Raw genomic sequence first — 23,002 nt, 5'->3', positions numbered from 1 at the left:
TCACTGAGAAAGAAGGAATCCTTTGACTGATTATAGGTATCATAAAACAGGAACCATATTTGTGGATTGCTTTGTACTAAAGAAGGTTAGCTGCAGTGAAATAATAACAAAAAAGTAAGATTCTATAAAAAGAAACGGACTACTGTCAAGCTGAATAAAGCTCAGTGAGAGCTATGCAATCATTTTATTTAAACTTGTGTAAATGTGGTATTTTCCTTCTGTAATGCGGAGAAAGAAAATCCATTTTTCTGCTATCTTTTTTAAAGGATGCACATCAGCAGACAATGGTGGATGCAGTCAGGTGTGTGAACCATTAACTCCACAGTCCTGGAAGTGTGACTGCCTCCCTGGGTACAGACTTCAGCCTGATGGGAAGCACTGCAGTGCCTCAGGTTAGTACGCTGCTAAGTAGTTTGACAAAACAAGGTGTGAGAACAAGGGTGTTTGGGGGAACTGCATGGTTATTATCAGAACCTACTTTACACCCTTTCCTTTTAACTACAATGTTAACTTTTTATGCACTATCTAGTTCCTGCCCTCATCTCAATTTCTTTGAATTTCTAAGCACTATTATCTATCTGACAAACCCACTAACACACCTTTTCAAATGTTCAATGTTCATCATCTACTAATGCATAAATATCTTTTATACTGTATTCATTTCCTCTATTTTCATATGTATGTAATCTAACAAATGTAAGTGTAATTGTATATTATTTAGTATCTGTTTATGTATAGTACTGAATAGCTGTTTAAAAATGTTTTAATGTATGGGAGCTTTTCTCCACGGGCATCCACTGCAAAAGATTTTTTTGACTAAATCTGGTCAACAAAAGCAAAATAAAATAAAAATAAATAAATAAAATTATTCATTATACAGCCATAAGGCAGCACAAAATGGAAAAAAGTTTAACTTAAAAATAATAAGCTAAAGGGTATTTGTAATTGTGACCCTTTTAGAATAAGGACATTAAATTCAGTCAGTTTTTAAGTACCGGATATGGGTTTAAGTCCATATTTTCAAGTCTGTAGCATATCACATTAACTTTTACAATATATTATATTCTAGTTCTGTTTTCTTTACCTGGCTATTGGAAAACTGCCTATATATATATATATATATATATATATATATATATATATATATATATAATAAAGCTATATGACAATTTTATTACAAGTGTTATAAAAGAATTTCCCACTAAAAGTCTGTGCAATATTTCTTTTTGCCTTTTTCTATCCCATACAGCAAATCCTTTTTCAGCTCAACATATTGATGCATGATTGGGGCCAATCTGCTCATTTTGGATTTATTTTCTCTGACTCTGCTTAATGTATTATCTTTCCACTACACTTTCTTAAATTGAGTTGCTTATCTGCAAATCTGCCAAAGTGGGAACATTTTTATCAGTACAGTGACGTGAAGAAGAGTGTATAGCCTCTTCACCTATAAATACAGGTATGATTATATCTTTTTCTATTCACTCTTGTGCAAAAGGCAATGCATGCCAATTACTCTCCATTGCTTTTGTTTCTGGCAGTTCCATTATTTTACTTCAATAACTTCTGTGTTTTTTAATAGGTGCTGCAGAGATTCTTGTCTTTGAGAAGCTCTTTGTTTTTACAATCACAAGAGAAAACTAGGCCTCTGTTGAGGTTCTTCCCTTTCTTCTCTTAGTGTGTTTATTGCTTTGAGCCTCTCCCTCTTTGTCTACAAATATACAGCCTTCATTACATTAATGTCTGGAATCTGCTGATATGGCTCTGTTAGATGTATTGTGGGTTGAGTCTCTCACTCTTTGTCTACATATATACAGCCTCCATTACATTGTCTGGAATCTGTTGATATGGTTCTGTTTCATGTATTGTGGGTTGAGTCTCTCCCTCTTTGTCTACATATATACAGCCTCCATTACATTAATGTCTGGAATCTGCTGATATGGTTCTGTTTCATTTATTGTGGGTTGAGTCTCTCCCTCTTTGTCTACATATATAAAGCCTCCATTACATTAATGTCTGGAATCTGCTGATATGGTTCTGTTTCATGTATTGTGGGTTGAGTGTCTCCCTCTTTGTCTACATATATACAGCCTCCATTACATTAATGTCTGGAACCTGCTGATATGGTTCTGTTTCATGTATTGTGGGTTGAGTCTCTCCCTCTTTGTCTACATATATATAGCCTCCATTACATTAATATTTGGAATCTGCTGATATGATTCTGTTTCATGTATTGTGGGTTGAGTCGCTCCCTCTTTGTCTACATATATAAAGCCTCCATTACATTAATGTCTGGAATCTGCTGACATGGTTCTGTTTCATGTATTGTGGGTTGAGTCTCTCGCTCTTTGCCTACATATATACAGCCTCCATTACATTAATGTCTGGAATCTGCTGATATGGTTCTGTTTCATGCATTGTGGATTGAGTATTTCCCCCTTTGTCTACATATATACAGCCTCCATTACATTAATGTCTGAAATCTGCTGATATGGTTCTGTTTCATGTATTGTGGGTTGAGTCTCTCCCTCTTTGTCTACATACATACAGCCTCCATTACATTAATGTCTGGAATCTGCTGATATGGTTCTGTTTCATGTATTGTGGGTTGAGTCTCTCCCTCTTTGTCTACATATATACAGCCTCCATTACATTAATATCTGGAATCTGCAGATATGGTTCTGTTTCATGTATAGTGGGTTGAGTCTCTTCCTCTTTGTCTACATATATATACAGCCTCCATTACATTAATGTCTGGAATCTGCTGATATGGTTCTGTTTCATGTATTGTGGGTTGAGTCTCTCCCGCTTTGTCTACATATATACAGCCTCCATTACATTAATGTCTGGAATCTGCTGATATGGTTCTGTTTCATGTATAGTGGTTTGAGTCTCTCCCTCTTTGTCTACATATATACAGCCTCCATTACATTAATGTCTGGAATCTGCAGATATGGTCCTGTTTAATGTATTGTGGGTTGAGTCTCTTCCTCTTTGTCTACATATATACAGCCTCCATTACATTAATGTCTGAAATCTGCTGATATGGTTCAGTTTCATATATTATGGGTTGAGTCTCTCCCTCTTTGTCTACATATATACAGCCTCCATTACATTAATGTCTTGAATCTGCTGATATGGTTCTGTTTCACGTATTGTGAGTTGAGTCTCTCCCTCCTTGTCTGCATATATACAGCCTCCATTACATTAATGTCTGGAATCTGCTGATATGATTCTGTTTCATGTATTGTGGGTTGAGTCTCTCCCTCTTTGTCTACATACATACAGCATCCATTACATTAATATCTGGAATCTGCTGATATGGTTCTGTTCTGTTTCATGTATAGTGGTTTGAGTTTCTCCCTCTTTGTCTACATATATACAGCCTCCATTACATTAATGTCTGGAATCTGCAGATATGGTCCTGTTTAATGTATTGTGGGTTGAGTCTCTTCCTCTTTGTGTACATATATACAGCCTCCATTACATTAATGTCTGAAATCTGCTGATATGGTTCAGTTTCATATATTATGGGTTGAGTCTCTCCCTCTTTGTCTACATATATACAGCCTCCATTACATTAATGTCTGGAATCTGCTGATATGGTTCTGTTTCACGTATTGTGAGTTGAGTCTCTCCCTCTTTGTCTACATATATACAGCCTCCATTACATTAATGTCTGGAATCTGCTGATATGGTTCTGTCTCATGTATTGTGGGTTGAGGCTCTCCCTCTTTGTCTACATACATACAGCATCCATTACATTAATATCTGGAATCTGCTGATATGGTTCTGTTCCAGTATTGTGGGTTGAGTCTCTCCCTCTTTGTCTACATATATACAGCCTCCATTACATTAATGTCTGGAATCTGCTGATATGGTTCTGTTTCATGTATTGTGGGTTGAGTCTCTCCCTCTTTGTCTACATATATACAGTCTTCATTACATTAATATCTGGAACCTGCTGATATGGTTCTGTTTCATGTATTGTGGGTTGATTCTCTCCCTCTTTGTCTACATATATAAAGCCTCAATTACATTAATGTCTGGAATCTGCTGATATGGTTCTGTTTCATGTATTGTGGGTTGAGTCTCTCCCTTTTTGTCTACATATATGCAGCCTCCATTACATTAATGTCTGGAATCTGCTGATAGGGTTCTGTTAAATGTATTGTGGGTTGAGTGTCTCCCTCTTTGTCTACATATATACAGCCTCCATTACATTAATGTCTGGAATCTGCTGATATGGTTCTGTTTCATGTATTGTGGGTTGAGTCTCTCCCTCTTTGTCTACATATATACAGTCTCTATTACATTAATGTCTGGAATTTGCTGATATGGTTCTGTTTCATGTATAGTGGTTTGAGTCTCTCCCTCTTTGTCTACATATATACAGCCTCCATTACATTAATGTCTGGAATCTGCTGATATGGTTCTGTTTCATGTATTGTGGGTTGAGTCTTTCCATCTTTGTCTACATATATACAGCCTCCATTACATTATTGTCTGGAATCTGCTGATATGGTTCTGTTTCATGTATAGTGGTTTGAGTCTCTCCCTCTTTGTCTACATATATACAGCCTCCATTACATTAATGTCTGGAATCTGCTGATATGGTTCTGTTTCATGTATTGTGGGTTGAGTGTCTCCCTCTTTGTCTACATATATACAGCCTCCATTACATTAATGTCTGGAATCTGCTGATATGGTTCTGTTTCATGTAGTGTGCGTTGAGTCTCTCCCTCTTTGTCTACATATATACAGACTCCATTACATTAATGTCTGGAATCTGCTGATATGGTTCTGTTTCATGTATTGTAGATTGAGTATTTCCCCCTTTGTCTACATATATACAGCCTCCATTACATTAATGTCTGGAATCGGCTGATATGGTTCTGTTTCATGTATTGGGGGTTGAGTCTCTCCCTCTTTGTCTACATATATATAGCCTCCATTACATTAATGTCTGGAATCTGCTGATATGGTTCTGTTTCATGTATTGTGGGTTGAGTCTCTCCCTCTTTGTCTACATATATAAAGCCTCCATTACATTAATGTCTGGAATCTGCTGATATGGTTCTGTTTCATGTATTGTGGGTTGAGTCTCTCCCTCTTTGTCTACATATATACAGCCTCCATTACATTAATGTCTGGAATCTGCTGATATGGTTCTGTTTCATGCATTGTGGATTGAGTATTTCCCCCTTTGTCTACATATAAACAGCCTCCATTACATTAATGTCTGAAATCTGCTGATATGGTTCTATTTCATGTATTGTGGGTTGAGTCTCTCCCTCTTTGTCTACATATATACAGCCTCCATTACATTAATGTCTGGAATCTGCTGATATGGTTCTGTTTCATGTATAGTGGGTTGAGTCTCTCCCTCTTTGTCTACATATATACAGCCTCCATTACATTAATGTCTGGAATCTGCTGATATGGTTCAGTTTCATATATTATGGGTTGAGTCTCTCCCTCTTTGTCTACATATATACAGCCTCCATTACATTAATGTCTGGAATCTGCTGATATGGTTCTGTTTCACGTATTGTGAGTTGAGTCTCTCCCTCTTTGTCTACATATATACAGCCTCCATTACATTAATGTCTGGAATCTGCTGATATGGTTCTGTTTCATGTATTGTGGGTTGAGTCTCTCCCTCTTTGTCTACATACATACAGCATCCATTACTTTAATATCTGGAATCTGCTGATATGGTTCTGTTCCAGTATTGTGGGTTGAGTCTTTCCCTCTTTGTCTACATATATATAGCCTCCATTACATTAATGTCTGGAATCTGCTGATATGGTTCTGTTTCATGTATAGTGGGTTGATTCTCTCCCTCTTTGTCTACATATATAAAGCCTCAATTACATTAATGTCTGGAATCTGCTGATGTGGTTCTGTTTCATGTATTGTGGGTTGAGTCTCTCCCTCTTTGTCTACATATATACAGCCTCCATTACATTAATGTCTGGAATCTGCTGATATGGTTCTGTTTCATGTATAGTGGTTTGAGTCTCTCCCTCTTTGTCTACATATATACAGCCTCCATTACATTAATGTCTGGAATCTGCTGATATGGTTCTGTTTCATGTATTGTGGGTTGAGTGTCTCCCTCTTTGTCTACATATATACAGCCTCCATTACATTAATGTCTGGAATCTGCTGATATGGTTCTGTTTCATGTAGTGTGGGTTGAGTCTCTCCCTCTTTGTCTACATATATACAGACTCCATTACATTAATGTCTGGAATCTGCTGATATGGTTCTGTTTCATGTATTGTAGATTGAGTATTTCCCCCTTTGTCTACATATATACAGCCTCCAATACATTAATGTCTGGAATCTGCTGATATGGTTCTGTTTCATGTATTGGGGGTTGAGTCTCTCCCTCTTTGTTTACATATATATAGCCTCCATTACATTAATGTCTGGAATCTGATGATATGGTTCTGTTTAATGTATTGTGGGTTGAGTCTCTCCCTCTTTGTCTACATATATAAAGCCTCCATTACATTAATGTCTGGAATCTGCTGATATGGTTCTGTTTCATGTATTGTGGGTTGAGTCTCTCCCTCTTTGTCTACATATATACAGCCTCCATTACATTAATGTCTGGAATCTGCTGATATGGTTCTGTTTCATGCATTGTGGATTGAGTATTTCCCCCTTTGTCTACATATATACAGCCTCCATTACATTAATGTCTGAAATCTGCTGATATGGTTCTGTTTCATGTATTGTGGGTTGAGTCTCTCCCTCTTTGTCTACATATATACAACCTCCATTACATTAATGTCTGGAATCTGCTGATATGGTTCTGTTTCATGTATTGTAGATTGAGTATTTCCCCCTTTGTCTACATATATACAGCCTCCATTACATTAATGTCTGGAATCTGCTGATATGGTTCTGTTTCATGTATTGGGGGTTGAGTCTCTCCCTCTTTGTCTACATATATATAGCCTCCATTACATTAATGTCTGGAATCTGATGATATGATTCTGTTTCATGTATTGTGGGTTGAGTCTCTCCCTCTTTGTCTACATATATAAAGCCTCCATTACATTAATGTCTGGAATCTGCTGATATGGTTCTGTTTCATGTATTGTGGGTTGAGTCTCTCCCTCCTTGTCTACATATATACAGCCTCCATTACATTAATGTCTGGAATTTGCTGATATGATTCTGTTTCATGCATTGTGGATTGAGTATTTCCCCCTTTGTCTACATATATACAGCCTCCATTAGATTAATGTCTGAAATCTGCTGATATGGTTCTGTTTCATGTATTGTAGGTTGAGTCTCTCCTCTTTGTCTACATATATACAGCCTCCATTACATTAATGTCTGGAATCTGCTGATATGGTTCTGTTTCATGTATTGTGGGTTGAGTCTCTCCCTCTTTGTCTACATATATACAGCCTCCATTACATTAATATCTTGAATCTGCTGATATGGTTCTGTTTCATGTATAGTGGGTTGAGTCTCTCCCTCTTTGTCTGCATATATACAGCCTCCATTACATTAATGTCTGGAATCTGCTGATATGGTTCAGTTTCATATATTATGGATTGAGTCTCTCCCTCTTTGTCTACATATATACAGCCTCCATTACATTAATGTCTGGAATCTGCTGATATGGTTCTGTTTCACGTATTGTGAGTTGAGTCTCTCCCTCTTTGTCTACATATATACAGCCTCCATTACATTAATGTCTGGAATCTGCTGATATGGTTCTGTTTCATGTATTGTGGGTTGAGTCTCTCCCTCTTTGTCTACATACATACAGCATCCATTACATTAATATCTGGAATCTGCTGATATGGTTCTGTTCCAGTATTGTGGGATGAGTCTCTCCCTCTTTGTCTAAATATATACAGCCTCCATTAATGTCTGGAATCTGCTGATATGGTTCTGTTTCATGTATAGTGGGTTGATTCTCTCCCTCTTTGTCTACATATATAAAGCCTCAATTACATTAATGTCTGGAATCTGCTGATGTGGATGTGTTGCATGTATTATGGGTTGAGTCTCTCCCTCTTTGTCTACATATATACAGCCTCCATTACATTAATGTCTGGAATCTGCTGATATGGTTCTGTTTCATGTATAGTGGTTTGAGTCTCTCCCTCTTTGTCTACATATATACAGCCTCCATTACATTAATGTCTGGAATCTGCTGATATGGTTCTGTTTCATGTATTGTGGGTTGAGTGTCTCCCTCTTTGTCTACATATATACAGCCTCCATTACATTAATGTCTGGAATCTGCTGATATGGTTCTGTTTCATGTAGTGTGGGTTGAGTCTCTCCCTCTTTGTCTACATATATACAGACTCCATTACATTAATGTCTGGAATCTGCTGATATGGTTCTGTTTCATGTATTGTAGATTGAGTATTTCCCCCTTTGTCTACATATATACAGCCTCCATTACATTAATGTCTGGAATCTGCTGATATGGTTCTGTTTCATGTATTGGGTGTTGAGTCTCTCCCTCTTTGTCTACATATATATAGCCTCCATTACATTAATGTCTGGAATCTGATGATATGGTTCTGTTTCATGTATTGTGGGTTGAGTCTCTCCCTCTTTGTCTACATATATAAAGCCTCCATTACATTAATGTCTGGAATCTGCTGATATGGTTCTGTTTCATGTATAGTGGTTTGAGTCTCTCCCTCTTTGTCTACATATATACAGCCTCCATTACATTAATGTCTGGAATCTGCTGATATGGTTCTGTTTCATGTATTGTGGGTTGAGTGTCTCCCTCTTTGTCTACATATATACATCCTCCATTACATTAATGTCTGGAATCTGCTGATATGGTTCTGTTTCATGTATTGTGGGTTGAGTCTCTCCCTATTTGTCTACATATATACAGACTCCATTACATTAATGTCTGGAATCTGCTGATATGGTTCTGTTTCATGTATTGTAGATTGAGTATTTCCCCCTTTGTCTACATATATACAGCCTCCATTACATTAATGTCTGGAATCGGCTGATATGGTTCTGTTTCATGTATTGGGGGTTGAGTCTCTCCCTCTTTGTCTACATATATATAGCCTCCATTACATTAATGTCTGGAATCTGCTGATATGGTTCTGTTTCATGTATTGTGGGTTGAGTCTCTCCCTATTTGTCTACATATATACAGCCTCCATTACATAAATGTCTGGAATCTGCTGATATGGTTCTGTTTCATGTATTGTGGGTTGAGTCTCTCCCTCTTTGTCTACATATATACAGCCTCCATTACATTAATGTCTGGAATCTGCTGATATGGTTCTGTTTCATGCATTGTGGATTGAGTATTTCCCCCTTTGTCTACATATAAACAGCCTCCATTACATTAATGTCTGAAATCTGCTGATATGGTTCTATTTCATGTATTGTGGGTTGAGTCTCTCCCTCTTTGTCTACATATATACAGCCTCCATTACATTAATGTCTGGAATCTGCTGATATGGTTCTGTTTCATGTATAGTGGGTTGAGTCTCTCCCTCTTTGTCTACATATATACAGCCTCCATTACATTAATGTCTGGAATCTGCTGATATGGTTCAGTTTCATATATTATGGGTTGAGTCTCTCCCGCTTTGTCTACATATATACAGCCTCCATTACATTAATGTCTGGAATCTGCTGATATGGTTCTGTTTCACGTATTGTGAGTTGAGTCTCTCCCTCTTTGTCTACATATATACAGCCTCCATTACATTAATGTCTGGAATCTGCTGATATGGTTCTGTTTCATGTATTGTGGGTTGAGTCTCTCCCTCTTTGTCTACATACATACAGCATCCATTACTTTAATATCTGGAATCTGCTGATATGGTTCTGTTCCAGTATTGTGGGTTGAGTCTCTCCCTCTTTGTCTACATATATACAGCCTCCATTACATTAATGTCTGGAATCTGCTGATATGGTTCTGTTTCATGTATAGTGGGTTGATTCTCTCCCTCTTTGTCTACATATATAAAGCCTCAATTACATTAATGTCTGGAATCTGCTGATGTGGTTCTGTTTCATGTATTGTGGGTTGAGTCTCTCCCTCTTTGTCTACATATATACAGCCTCCATTACATTAATGTCTGGAATCTGCTGATATGGTTCTGTTTCATGTATAGTGGTTTGAGTCTCTCCCTCTTTGTCTACATATATACAGCCTCCATTACATTAATGTCTGGAATCTGCTGATATGGTTCTGTTTCATGTATTGTGGGTTGAGTGTCTCCCTCTTTGTCTACATATATACAGCCTCCATTACATTAATGTCTGGAATCTGCTGATATGGTTCTGTTTCATGTAGTGTGGGTTGAGTCTCTCCCTCTTTGTCTACATATATACAGACTCCATTACATTAATGTCTGGAATCTGCTGATATGGTTCTGTTTCATGTATTGTAGATTGAGTATTTCCCCCTTTGTCTACATATATACAGCCTCCAATACATTAATGTCTGGAATCTGCTGATATGGTTCTGTTTCATGTATTGGGGGTTGAGTCTCTCCCTCTTTGTCTACATATATATAGCCTCCATTACATTAATGTCTGGAATCTGATGATATGGTTCTGTTTAATGTATTGTGGGTTGAGTCTCTCCCTCTTTGTCTACATATATAAAGCCTCCATTACATTAATGTCTGGAATCTGCTGATATGGTTCTGTTTCATGTATTGTGAGTTGAGTCTCTCCCTCTTTGTCTACATATATACAGCCTCCATTACATTAATGTCTGGAATCTGCTGATATGGTTCTGTTTCATGCATTGTGGATTGAGTATTTCCCCCTTTGTCTACATATATACAGCCTCCATTACATTAATGTCTGAAATCTGCTGATATGGTTCTGTTTCATGTATTGTGGGTTGAGTCTCTCCCTCTTTGTCTACATATATACAGCCTCCATTACATTAATGTCTGGAATCTGCTGATATGGTTCTGTTTCATGTATTGTAGATTGAGTATTTCCCCCTTTGTCTACATATATACAGCCTCCATTACATTAATGTCTGGAATCTGCTGATATGGTTCTGTTTCATGTATTGGGGGTTGAGTCTCTCCCTCTTTGTCTACATATATATAGCCTCCATTACATTAATGTCTGGAATCTGATGATATGGTTCTGTTTCATGTATTGTGGGTTGAGTCTCTCCCTCTTTGTCTACATATATAAAGCCTCCATTACATTAATGTCTGGAATCTGCTGATATGGTTCTGTTTCATGTATTGTGGGTTGAGTCTCTCCCTCCTTGTCTACATATATACAGCCTCCATTACATTAATGTCTGGAATTTGCTGATATGATTCTGTTTCATGCATTGTGGATTGAGTATTTCCCCCTTTGTCTACATATATACAGCCTCCATTAGATTAATGTCTGAAATCTGCTGATATGGTTCTGTTTCATGTATTGTAGGTTGAGTCTCTCCCTCTTTGTCTACATATATACAGCCTCCATTACATTAATGTCTGGAATCTGCTGATATGGTTCTGTTTCATGTATTGTGGGTTGAGTCTCTCCCTCTTTGTCTACATATATACAGCCTCCATTACATTAATATCTTGAATCTGCTGATATGGTTCTGTTTCATGTATAGTGGGTTGAGTCTCTCCCTCTTTGTCTACATATATACAGCCTCCATTACATTAATGTCTGGAATCTGCTGATATGGTTCAGTTTCATATATTATGGATTGAGTCTCTCCCTCTTTGTCTACATATATACAGCCTCCATTACATTAATGTCTGGAATCTGTTGATATGGTTCTGTTTCACGTATTGTGAGTTGAGTCTCTCCCTCTTTGTCTACATATATACAGCCTCCATTACATTAATGTCTGGAATCTGCTGATATGGTTCTGTTTCATGTATTGTGGGTTGAGTCTCTCCCTCTTTGTCTACATACATACAGCATCCATTACATTAATATCTGGAATCTGCTGATATGGTTCTGTTCCAGTATTGTGGGATGAGTCTCTCCCTCTTTGTCTAAATATATACAGCCTCCATTAATGTCTGGAATCTGCTGATATGGTTCTGTTTCATGTATAGTGGGTTGATTCTCTCCCTCTTTGTCTACATATATAAAGCCTCAATTACATTAATGTCTGGAATCTGCTGATGTGGTTGTGTTTCATGTATTGTGGGTTGAGTCTCTCCCTCTTTGTCTACATATATACAGCCTCCATTACATTAATGTCTGGAATCTGCTGATATGGTTCTGTTTCATGTATAGTGGTTTGAGTCTCTCCCTCTTTGTCTACATATATACAGCCTCCATTACATTAATGTCTGGAATCTGCTGATATGGTTCTGTTTCATGTATTGTGGGTTGAGTGTCTCCCTCTTTGTCTACATATATACAGCCTCCATTACATTAATGTCTGGAATCTGCTGATATGGTTCTGTTTCATGTAGTGTGGGTTGAGTCTCTCCCTCTTTGTCTACATATATACAGACTCCATTACATTAATGTCTGGAATCTGCTGATATGGTTCTGTTTCATGTATTGTAGATTGAGTATTTCCCCCTTTGTCTACATATATACAGCCTCCATTACATTAATGTCTGGAATCTGCTGATATGGTTCTGTTTCATGTATTGGGGGTTGAGTCTCTCCCTCTTTGTCTACATATATATAGCCTCCATTACATTAATGTCTGGAATCTGATGATATGGTTCTGTTTCATGTATTGTGGGTTGAGTCTCTCCCTCTTTGTCTACATATATAAAGCCTCCATTACATTAATGTCTGGAATCTGCTGATATGGTTCTGTTTCATGTATTGTGGGTTGAGTCTCTCCCTCTTTGTCTACATATATACAGCCTGCATTACATTAATGTCTGGAATCTGCTGATATGGTTCTGTTTCTTGCATTGTGGATTGAGTATTTCACCCTTTGTCTACATATATACAGCCACCATTACATTAATGTCTGAAATCTGCTGATATGGTTCTGTTTCATGTATTGTGGGTTGAGTCTCTCCCTCTTTGTCTACATATATACAGCCTCCATTACATTAATGTCTGGAATCTGCTGATATGGTTCTGTTTCATGTATTGTGGGTTGAGTGTCTCCCTCTTTGTCTACATATATACAGCCTCCATTACATTAGTGTCTGGAATCTGCTGATATGGTTCTGTTTCATGTAGTGTGGGTTGTGTCTCTCCCTCTTTGTCTACATATATACAGACTCCATTATATTAATATCTGGAATCTGCTGATATGGTTCTGTTTCATGTATTGTAGATTGAGTATTTCCCCCGTTGTCTACATATATACAGCCTCCATTACATTCATGTCTGGAATCTGCTGATATGGTTCTGTTTCATGTATTGTGGGTTGAGTCTCTCCCTCTTTGTCTACATATATACAGCCTCCATTACATTAATGTCTGGAATCTGCTGATATGGTTCTGTTTCTTGCATTGTGGATTGAGTATTTCACCCTTTGTCTACATATATACAGCCTCCATTACATTAATGTCTGAAATCTGCTGATATGGTTCTGTTTCATGTATTGTGGGTTGAGTCTCTCCCTCTTTGTCTACATATATACAGCCTCCATTACATTAATATCTGGAATCTGCTGATCTGGTTCTGTTTCATGTATTGTGGGTTGAGTCTCTCCCTCTTTGTCTACATATATACAGCCTCCATTACATTAGTATCTGGAATCTGCTGATATGGTTCTGTTTCATGTATAGTGGGTTGAGTCTCTCCCTCTTTGTCTACATATATACAGTCTCCATTACATTAATATCTGGAATCTGCTGATATGGTTCTGTTTCATGTATTGTGGATTGAGTCTTTCCCTCTTTGTCTACATATATACAGCCTCCATTATATTAATATCTGGAATCTGCTGATATGGTTCTGTTTCATGAATTGTGGGTTGAGTCTTTCCATCTTTGTCTACATATATGCAGCCTCCATTACATTAATGTCTGGAATCTGCTGATATGGTTCTGTTTCATGTATAGTGGTTTGAGTCTCTCCCTCTTTGTCTACATATATACAGCCTCCATTACATTAATGTCTGGAATCTGCTGATATGGTTCTGTTTCATGTACTGTGGGTTGAGTGTCTCCCTCTTTGTCTACATATATACAGACTCCATTACATTAATGTCTGGAATCTGCTGATATGGTTCTGTTTCATGTATTGTGGGTTGAGTCTCTCCCTGTTTGTCTACATATATACAGCCTCCATTACATTCATGTCTGGAATCTGCTGATATGGTTCTGTTTCATGTATTGTGGGTTGAGTCTCTCCCTCTTTGTCTACATATATACAGCCTCCATTACATTAATGTCTGGAATCTGCTGATATGGTTCTGTTTCTTGCATTGTGGATTGAGTATTTCACCCTTTGTCTACATATATACAGCCTCCATTACATTAATGTCTGAAATCTGCTGATATGGTTCTGTTTCATGTATTGTGGGTTGAGTCTCTCCCTCTTTGTCTACATATATACAGCCTCCATTACATTAATATCTGGAATCTGCTGATCTGGTTCTGTTTCATGTATTGTGGGTTGAGTCTCTCCCTCTTTGTCTACATATATACAGCCTCCATTACATTAGTATCTGGAATCTGCTGATATGGTTCTGTTTCATGTATAGTGGGTTGAGTCTCTCCCTCTTTGTCTACATATATACAGTCTCCATTACATTAATATCTGGAATCTGCTGATATGGTTCTGTTTCATGTATTGTGGATTGAGTCTTTCCCTCTTTGTCTACATATATACAGCCTCCATTATATTAATATCTGGAATCTGCTGATATGGTTCTGTTTCATGAATTGTGGGTTGAGTCTTTCCATCTTTGTCTACATATATGCAGCCTCCATTACATTAATGTCTGGAATCTGCTGATATGGTTCTGTTTCATGTATAGTGGTTTGAGTCTCTCCCTCTTTGTCTACATATATACAGCCTCCATTACATTAATGTCTGGAATCTGCTGATATGGTTCTGTTTCATGTACTGTGGGTTGAGTGTCTCCCTCTTTGTCTACATATATACAGACTCCATTACATTAATGTCTGGAATCTGCTGATATGGTTCTGTTTCATGTATTGTGGGTTGAGTCTCTCCCTGTTTGTCTACATATATACAGCCTCCATTACATTAATGTCTGGAATCTGCTGATATGGTTCTGTTTCATGTATTGTATTTTGAGCCTCTCCCTCTTTGTCTACATATATACAGCCTCCATTACATTATTGTCTGGAATCTGCTGATATGGTTCTGTTTCATGTATTGTGGGTTGAGTCTCTCCCTCTTTGTCTACATATATACAGCCTCCATTATATTAATATCTGGAATCTGCTGATATGGTTCTGTTTCATGTATTGTGGGTTGAGTCTTTCCATCTTTGTCTACATATATATAGCCTCCATTACATTAATGTCTGGAATCTGCTGATATGGTTCTGTTTCATGTATTGTGGGTTGAGTCTCTCCCTCTTTGTCTACATATATACAGCCTCCATTACATTAATATCTGGAATCTGCTGATATGGTTCTGTTTCATGTATAGTGGGTTGAGTCTCTCCCTCTTTGTCTACATATATACAGCCTCCATTACATTAATGTCTGGAATCTGCTGATATGGTTCTGTTTCATGTATTGTGGGTTGAGTCTCTCCCTCTTTGTCTACATATATACAGCCTCCATTATATTAATATCTGGAATCTGCTGATATGGTTCTGTTTCATGTATTGTGGGTTGAGTCTTTCCATCTTTGTCTACATATATACAGTCTCCATTACATTAATGTCTGGAATCTGCTGATATGGTTCTGTTTCATGTATTGTGGGTTGAGTCTCTCCCTCTTTGTCTACATATATACAGCCTCCATTACATTAATGTCTGGAATCTGCTGATATGGTTCTATTTCATGTATAGTTGTTTGAGTCTCTCCCTCTTTGTCTACATATATACAGCCTCCATTACATTAATGTCTGAAATCTGCTGGTATGGTTCAGTTTCATATATTATGGGTTGAGTCTCTCCCTCTTTGTCTACGTATATACAGCCTCCATTACATTAATGTCTGGAATCTGCTGATATGGTTCTGTTTCATGTATTGTGAGTTGAGTCTCTCCCTCTTTGTCTACATATATACAGCCTCCCTTACATTAATGTCTGGAATCTGCTGATATGGTTCTGTTTATGTATTGTGGGTAGAGTCTCTCCCTCTTTGTCTACATATATACAGCATCCATTACATTAATATCTGGAATCTGCTGATATGGTTCTCTTCCAGTATTGTGGGTTGAGTCACTCCCTCTTTGTCTACATATATACAGCCTCCATTACATTAATGTCTGGAATCTGCTGATATGGTTCTGTTTCATGTATTGTGGGTTGAGTCTCTCCCTCTTTGTCTACATATATACAGTCTCCATTACATTAATGTCTGGAATCTGCTGATATGGTTCTGTTTCATGTATTGTGGGTTGAGTCTCTCCCTCTTTGTCTACATATATACAGCCTCCATTACATTAATATCTGGAATCTGCTGATTTTGTTCTGTTTCATGTATTGTGGGTTGAGTCTCTCCCTCTTTGTCTACATATATACATCCTCCATTACATTATTGTCTGAAATCTGCTGATATGGTTCTGTTTCATGTATTGTGGGTTGAGGCTCTCCCTCTTTGTCTACATATACACAGACACACACACACACACACACACACACACACACATGTATATATATATATATATATTTATATATATATATATAGCCTCCATTACATTAATGTCTGGAATCTACTGATATGGTTCTGTTTCATGTATTGTGGCTTCTTTCCTTTCAATATTGGAACTGAATTATTTTACTAACTTAATAACTGGGGTTTACTGGCAATACTCAGTAACATGTTTCTGATAACACAAATTCTTCTACACCTGCCAGTCAATGTAATTTTAGTTCCATCTGAAGTTTTTACACTATCTATTTCGTTTTATCAATAAGTTGGGCTGCTCTTGCTTCGACCCTATTTTTAATAGGGGTGTTTCTAGGACTGTTAATTCTTAACAGTGTGACAGGCTACTGTACTCTTCTACTTTGTATTAGGGGTACTTTCTGACCGCAGAGCATCTAACTATGCTCCATCCCTCTATAATTTCCGAAGTGCCTTCAATGAGGGGAAGTCTTGACTAGTTATGACATAATGTATTAAATTAGGTAGTGAAACTACAAGATGTAGCATTTTACTCAGCAGGGTCTGAATTTATGCATGGTATAGGGTATTTCTTCCTGTCTCATTGTTCACAGAAATGTGTACATTCTTAGTTGTAGGCTTAGGCTGTTCGGTTTCAAGTACTGTTTTATCAGCTAGTAACCTTCAATTAGTACAACTGATTTATGAGTGCTTTTAGAGTCTTCCTGAAAAGCCCATTTACATGCATTATTTGGGAGTACCTTTTTAAATTTATCAACTGCTAACCTGTCGGCCATTTTATTTTACTGCCAGTTCTGGTTCTACCTGCTTTAGGGCAGACATTTTTGCTCTTACTATTTTCTTTGAACTAAATTTTCAGTTATGAAATTTCAGTCTTGTCTGTTTCAAATGTACCCCAGTCCCATCTAACAGTTTTTTTAGCATTTATTAATCATATAATCAGTATCTTCCTCATCTGTATAGATCTTGAGTGTTTCCCCTGTGGATGTGAGATAACATTTTAACCCAGTTCTCTCTAAAGTAATGTGGTACGCTTCAGTGCCACCCTTCCAGCTTCTTTAGTTGTGGGGTTGCCTTTGGGGTGGTAAGCAGAGTGGCTATCATATTTCATGTGTTCCTAGGTAGCCACACTTTTTTTGAGAAGCCATTATATGCTGACTATTATTTCTGTTGGTTTGCACCAGAGTCTCTATGAGTTTCTCAGTGTTTTGCAAAATCTATCAGTTTACTCTCAGTCTTTCTCTCTCTCTCTCTCTCTCTCTCTCATTTCATGTGGAGTAATTAACTAAAAATCTTTCTGCACTTTCAGTTTGTGATGCAGGAATGGAAAAAGCAGTGTAATTTGCTATATATCAACCAAACCTTTCCTGCCGAGACCTACAATTTAACAAGTGTAATACAGTAGAAACAAGCTGTTCAAGTTACATCTCCAAATTCTCCAGAATTTCTCAGAATATCCAGATTTTTGTCTTATCTTTTTTTCCACATTTCCCAACCATGAGAATTGTTTGATCTCTCACACTTGTTCAAATGTGGATTTGACTAAATTCAGCTCTCCCATATATGTGTGCACATGTGTGTGTGCCAGCGCATATATATATATATATATATATATATATATATATATATATATATACATACACACACACATATATATATATATATATATATATATATATATATATATATATATATATACATCGGGGGGGCTTGTGCTATCACACTGCAGGACTGCAACCTCCCCCAGCTGTAAAATTGAAAAAAAGAATTTTAAAAATAAATAGCTGCGAGTCCTGGAACTCAAACTGTGCATGCATACTTGTAGAGTTCTGCATTTCTGTAAATCCGGACTGCTGTTTAACCAGTCCGGCTTATGGAGAGAAAGCATCAGTGTACAGATGCCCAGAAGTTTATGTGGTTTGTAACTGCATAGACTGGAAGGGTAGCGGACTGCAACATTTGCAGTCACATACGTGGATAGCTACTGATTGGCTCTTGCTGGAAGGGAGGGGAATTTGTATTTATTACAAGGGAAGGTTCATTTCCATGAATGAAGCTGCTGCAAGGGAATATACAGGTACTTACTTGTGTGTGTGTGTGTGTGTGTGTGTGTGTGTGTGTGTGTGTGTGTGTGTGTGTGTGTGTGTGTATGTGTGTGTGTGTGTGTGTGTGTGTGTGTGTGTGTGTGTGTGTGTGTGTGTGTAATGCCCCAGTTAAATATACCTGGTGGCTAGAGTTACTCAGGCTCAAACCCTGTATCTTGGGTACAGGTAGCAAGAACCTGAATTCCCTACCCATCACCACTTGTGAAAACTGTCCAGATTTTTGCCTCATATTTTGTTCTGTTCTGTTCCTCATAAAATGTGTGGTTTTCTGGAGTTTTGTAATGTGAAGGATTTAATTCACTAAATAATGATAGGCATTTGAATTTCAGACTTCATGTTCTTCAGAAAATACATGGTAACACAAAACCTTTTATTCTAGCAATTCTCTAAGTTTATAAGATCAATATTTGAAATTTGTCTCTATTTTTGGGGCTGTATTCCCACATTATTGGCTTTGTCCAGGTTTTTTGTGCTAAGAGGTTGAGAGTTATGGTGAGAACTGAGCTCACTAAATGATAGCCATTTAAATTTCAGTCTTCCTATCTTTCAAGAAACAGTTGATTTGGCATAGTGATATGTTGCTCTGACTGCAGTGCACTGGGTCCTGGGTTCAAGACTTGGCAGTGCAATGCATGGTGGTAACACAACATTTTATTCAAGCAACTTTCCAAGATTATGCAAGTAATATTTAAAATGTGTCCCTGTTTTTTGGGCTTTTGTCTCCCCCCCCCCCCCACAATAAATTTTGGCTTTTTACAGATTTCTTGTGCTGCAAAATTGAGAAATACAGTTGAGTGTTGAGTGGACTTTATGCTGTGTATGCTTACATTGTTAATAGCATAACAGGTTGAATACTTGCTTTTGATGCAGATGGCTGTGGATTCTACTTCTACAGTATGTAAATGCATTGCTGATACTGTACTGTGTTGTACTTTTAAAGGGGGTGGATGCTGCAGACCTGAGAATGTCTTTGTTGGAGATACCTAGTAACTATGAACCTCTTATCAGTTTTCCATCCATTCCCTATTGCAATATTACTAGTTTAGCATTTTTTAATGTAAAATAGGCAACTTATTCCTCAAGGGCAACAGGCACTTTATTTGTAGAAAAAACATTGAAATATAAAGTTGTTTGCTAGCAGCAACCTCTTCATTAGTTACAGATCTCTTTAATGTGGAATTATTTAGATGTCTTCTATTTCTGCAGAGATTGTGCATATTTACTGATACTGGTGGATTGTAGAAGTTTGAGTAGACTTTTGTGATGGAAATGTTCTAAATTGGGCAGTTTTGTCATTATTGGTGCAGGCAATTTGTTTCATTGTTTACTGGAAAAATGTTTAAAACAAATTTTAAACACTGTCTAACAACTGTACTGTATTATACAAGGGATATAATTTAATACAACCAGGAAGGTGTTTATTGATTATCTGATCAGCTCAGGTACGCCCCTCCCAGTACTTGGTTGAATGTGTTCAATTAAGAACCAGTTAAATCAACTGTCAGCAAGCACAAACTTTTTTGTTACTGAATATTTTCACTGATTGAGTCTGAATGCTACTGAAAGTGATGAAGCCAGGTTGATGCAATCACTTCGTTTAGATCTTTGTTTCTTATTTTTGGTTGTTCTTCATAAAATTTGTGGTTTTCTGGTAAATCATTTAGGAGTGAAGTCACTAAATAATGGCAGACATTGAGTTTCAGACATCATACCCTTCTGAAAAATGCATGCTAAAACAAGACCTGTTATTCTATCAACTAACTTTATACAAGAGCAATTTTTAGTACTGTTTGTTCCCCCAGTATATTTGGCCTTGTCCATATTTCCTGAGTTAAAAGGTTGAGAGGTACACACAAATAAATTGCATTATAGAATCTGGTATATCCAAACCTCTCATCTTTCCCCAATTTCGGCTCAAAATTTTGCTCACCCTTAATAATCCCTCCACAAAATGGCAATTTTGGAAGAAAGGTGAAGGGTTTACAATTAATAAATAATCATAATAATCAGAGTTACAGATTACTTTTATTTCAGAAATGCATGTAGATTCTCTTATTTTGTCAGCTGCTCAACTTAACAGTACTAATATTAAAATGTGTCCCTTCTTTGACAGGTTCTCAGCTGTATTGTGTGGCTATTTTATATTTTTGCATCACATTTTTGGTCCGTTTTTCATAAAATTGTGGTTTTCTGGCAAATTAGTGGCAAATCATTAAAGATTGAAGTTAGAAAATAATGACAGACATTTGAGTTTCAGATTTCATACCCTCAGAAAATTCATACTAATGCAAGACCTACTATTCTATTATCTTTATAAGTTTATAAGAGCAATTTTAAAAATTGTCCTTATTTTTGGGCCTTTGTCCCACTTCTGTTTATGGTTTTGTCCAGATTTCTTGCTCTGAGGTTGAGAGGTAAGACAAATGTGTTAGGGCTATCACAGTCAGACAGAGACATTTCAAATTATGACATACTTGTTGTACCCCACTTCCCCATGTAGTGACTCTGGATGTGTCCAAGCAAGGTAAGGAGCAGTTATGCAGTGTAAGTGTGGAGAGCATCCCCCCATCCAACGTAGACACAAGTACTACAATGATTTTCATCTGTCCTTGATTTTGCAGAATGTTCTGCTTTTCTGTCATTTTTTTATACTGTTGATTTATGCTTCTTATTATTCAGAAAATGCACATTGTTGTAGTGCCTATTGCTCTGTGTTTAAGTAGCAATGCTTTAATGACCATCGGGTAAGCTTGTCTGAGATTGTAAGATGCAAGTAAGCTTTAATAAGCATACTGTTAAATAATTATCAACATTGAAAGCCTTTTTGTTGTTGCCATACAGAGAATATTTACATGACTAGATAATGTAAAAGCCTTAGGTATTGAAATGCATATGACGGTATTTGTAATAAAGGACAGGATTACAGTATTTTCAGAAGTGCATTACATTTGCTGGAAACTTGCAGTCATCTTTGCAGGCTTTACCCGTAATCTAAACAGAATGCCAATCTATCATGTGTGGTCCATAACCTGTGCAGTAATCCTTAAAACAATTTATCTTGAGCTTGTTTCTTGTTTGCTGTTCATTTTTTACTTTGATCATGTTTTCTCCATGAAACAAGTAGATAGTTGTTGTCAGGCAGCAGGTCTTTTTTGGATAAGAAACATTTTTACAAGTGGGGGTATCACAGAGATTGCTACTTTTAGCATGTTACTTGGTACTTTTATAAAGCTGAATATAAATTATAATTAGAACTGCAGTGCAAGGAGAAGTGGTTTGAGTTGAGTGCTGCTTGTTTTTTTATACTGAATTTTGACAGGCATTCCAGTAATGTATTTCAAAAGTAATTTATTTTTTCATGCATCACAACCTTTTTGATTCCATCTAGATATTAAGTAAGCTGTCATGTAGCCAATGCACTGAAATATTTTTTTTTCTTCTCCACTTCATTTTGTCTTGATTGGACTCTCATAATGACGGTTTGGCACCCAGAGCAGCGCATTTAATTAAAGTCCCAGTTTTGAGCATAGCCATGCCCCTTTCTAATTGGCCATACCCCTTTATATTGGCCCCACCCATTCAGCTGTCTCCTGCAGTCCCCCCCTCTTGATTTGAAGACACCAGCCCGCCACTGATATATATATATATATATATATATATATATATATATATATATATATATTTATTCACTGCTCATGCTCTGAAGATTAACCTTGGAGCATGCAAAATAAAAAGCAAGTTGTTTTTGAAGGGGGCAATCCTGCCTGTACTCCCTGCTAATTATTTATACTAGCTATGACATCATGCAGTCCTCAGGGAAAGGGCATATTCTCCTACCTGGGGATTGTTGATCTTGCACACCTGTCGACCAAAGCATGTATACCAAACAGATGTTAACTTTTGAGTATTTCACACATAAGTAATGAACCTATTTATAATTGTATCAGGAAACCTTGAAGACACAAAAACACAAACCTCAAATGACTGAACATGAAAGAGTGAATGCACAAAGTACTAAAACACTACTAAGAGAGAATTATAAAACATTGAGCACTTCTCTTCCACTAAAAAACCTGTATCAGTAATCCATGACAACAAAAGCCAGAGCATATACTGTTTGAACAGAGGTACTGTTGGGAAAGTGTTTTAAAAAATGTAATGTGTAGCGCTGAACTTAG

At 37.1% G+C, this 23,002-nt stretch overlaps 1 protein-coding gene across 3 annotated transcripts in view; it reads left to right on the top strand.

The window, feature by feature from the left end:
* Positions 1-23,002, top strand: part of EGF (epidermal growth factor) — a 1,284,649-nt gene that overhangs the window by 576,586 nt on the left and 685,061 nt on the right. For all 3 annotated transcript variants that reach the window (XM_044061467.1, XM_044061466.1, XM_044061465.1), the window contains one exon: positions 267-392. In XM_044061467.1, the coding sequence (XP_043917402.1) occupies positions 267-392 (126 nt within the window). The remainder of the gene's footprint in view (positions 1-266; positions 393-23,002) is intronic.

Source organism: Protopterus annectens, chromosome 2.part0 (genome assembly GCF_019279795.1).
Source record: "Protopterus annectens isolate FY-2018-M chromosome 2.part0, PAN1.0, whole genome shotgun sequence".
In the NCBI taxonomy this organism is placed as follows: domain Eukaryota; kingdom Metazoa; phylum Chordata; order Ceratodontiformes; family Protopteridae; genus Protopterus; species Protopterus annectens.
Note: the sequence above shows the minus strand (reverse complement) of the source record. Positions and strands in the feature narration are given on the sequence as shown.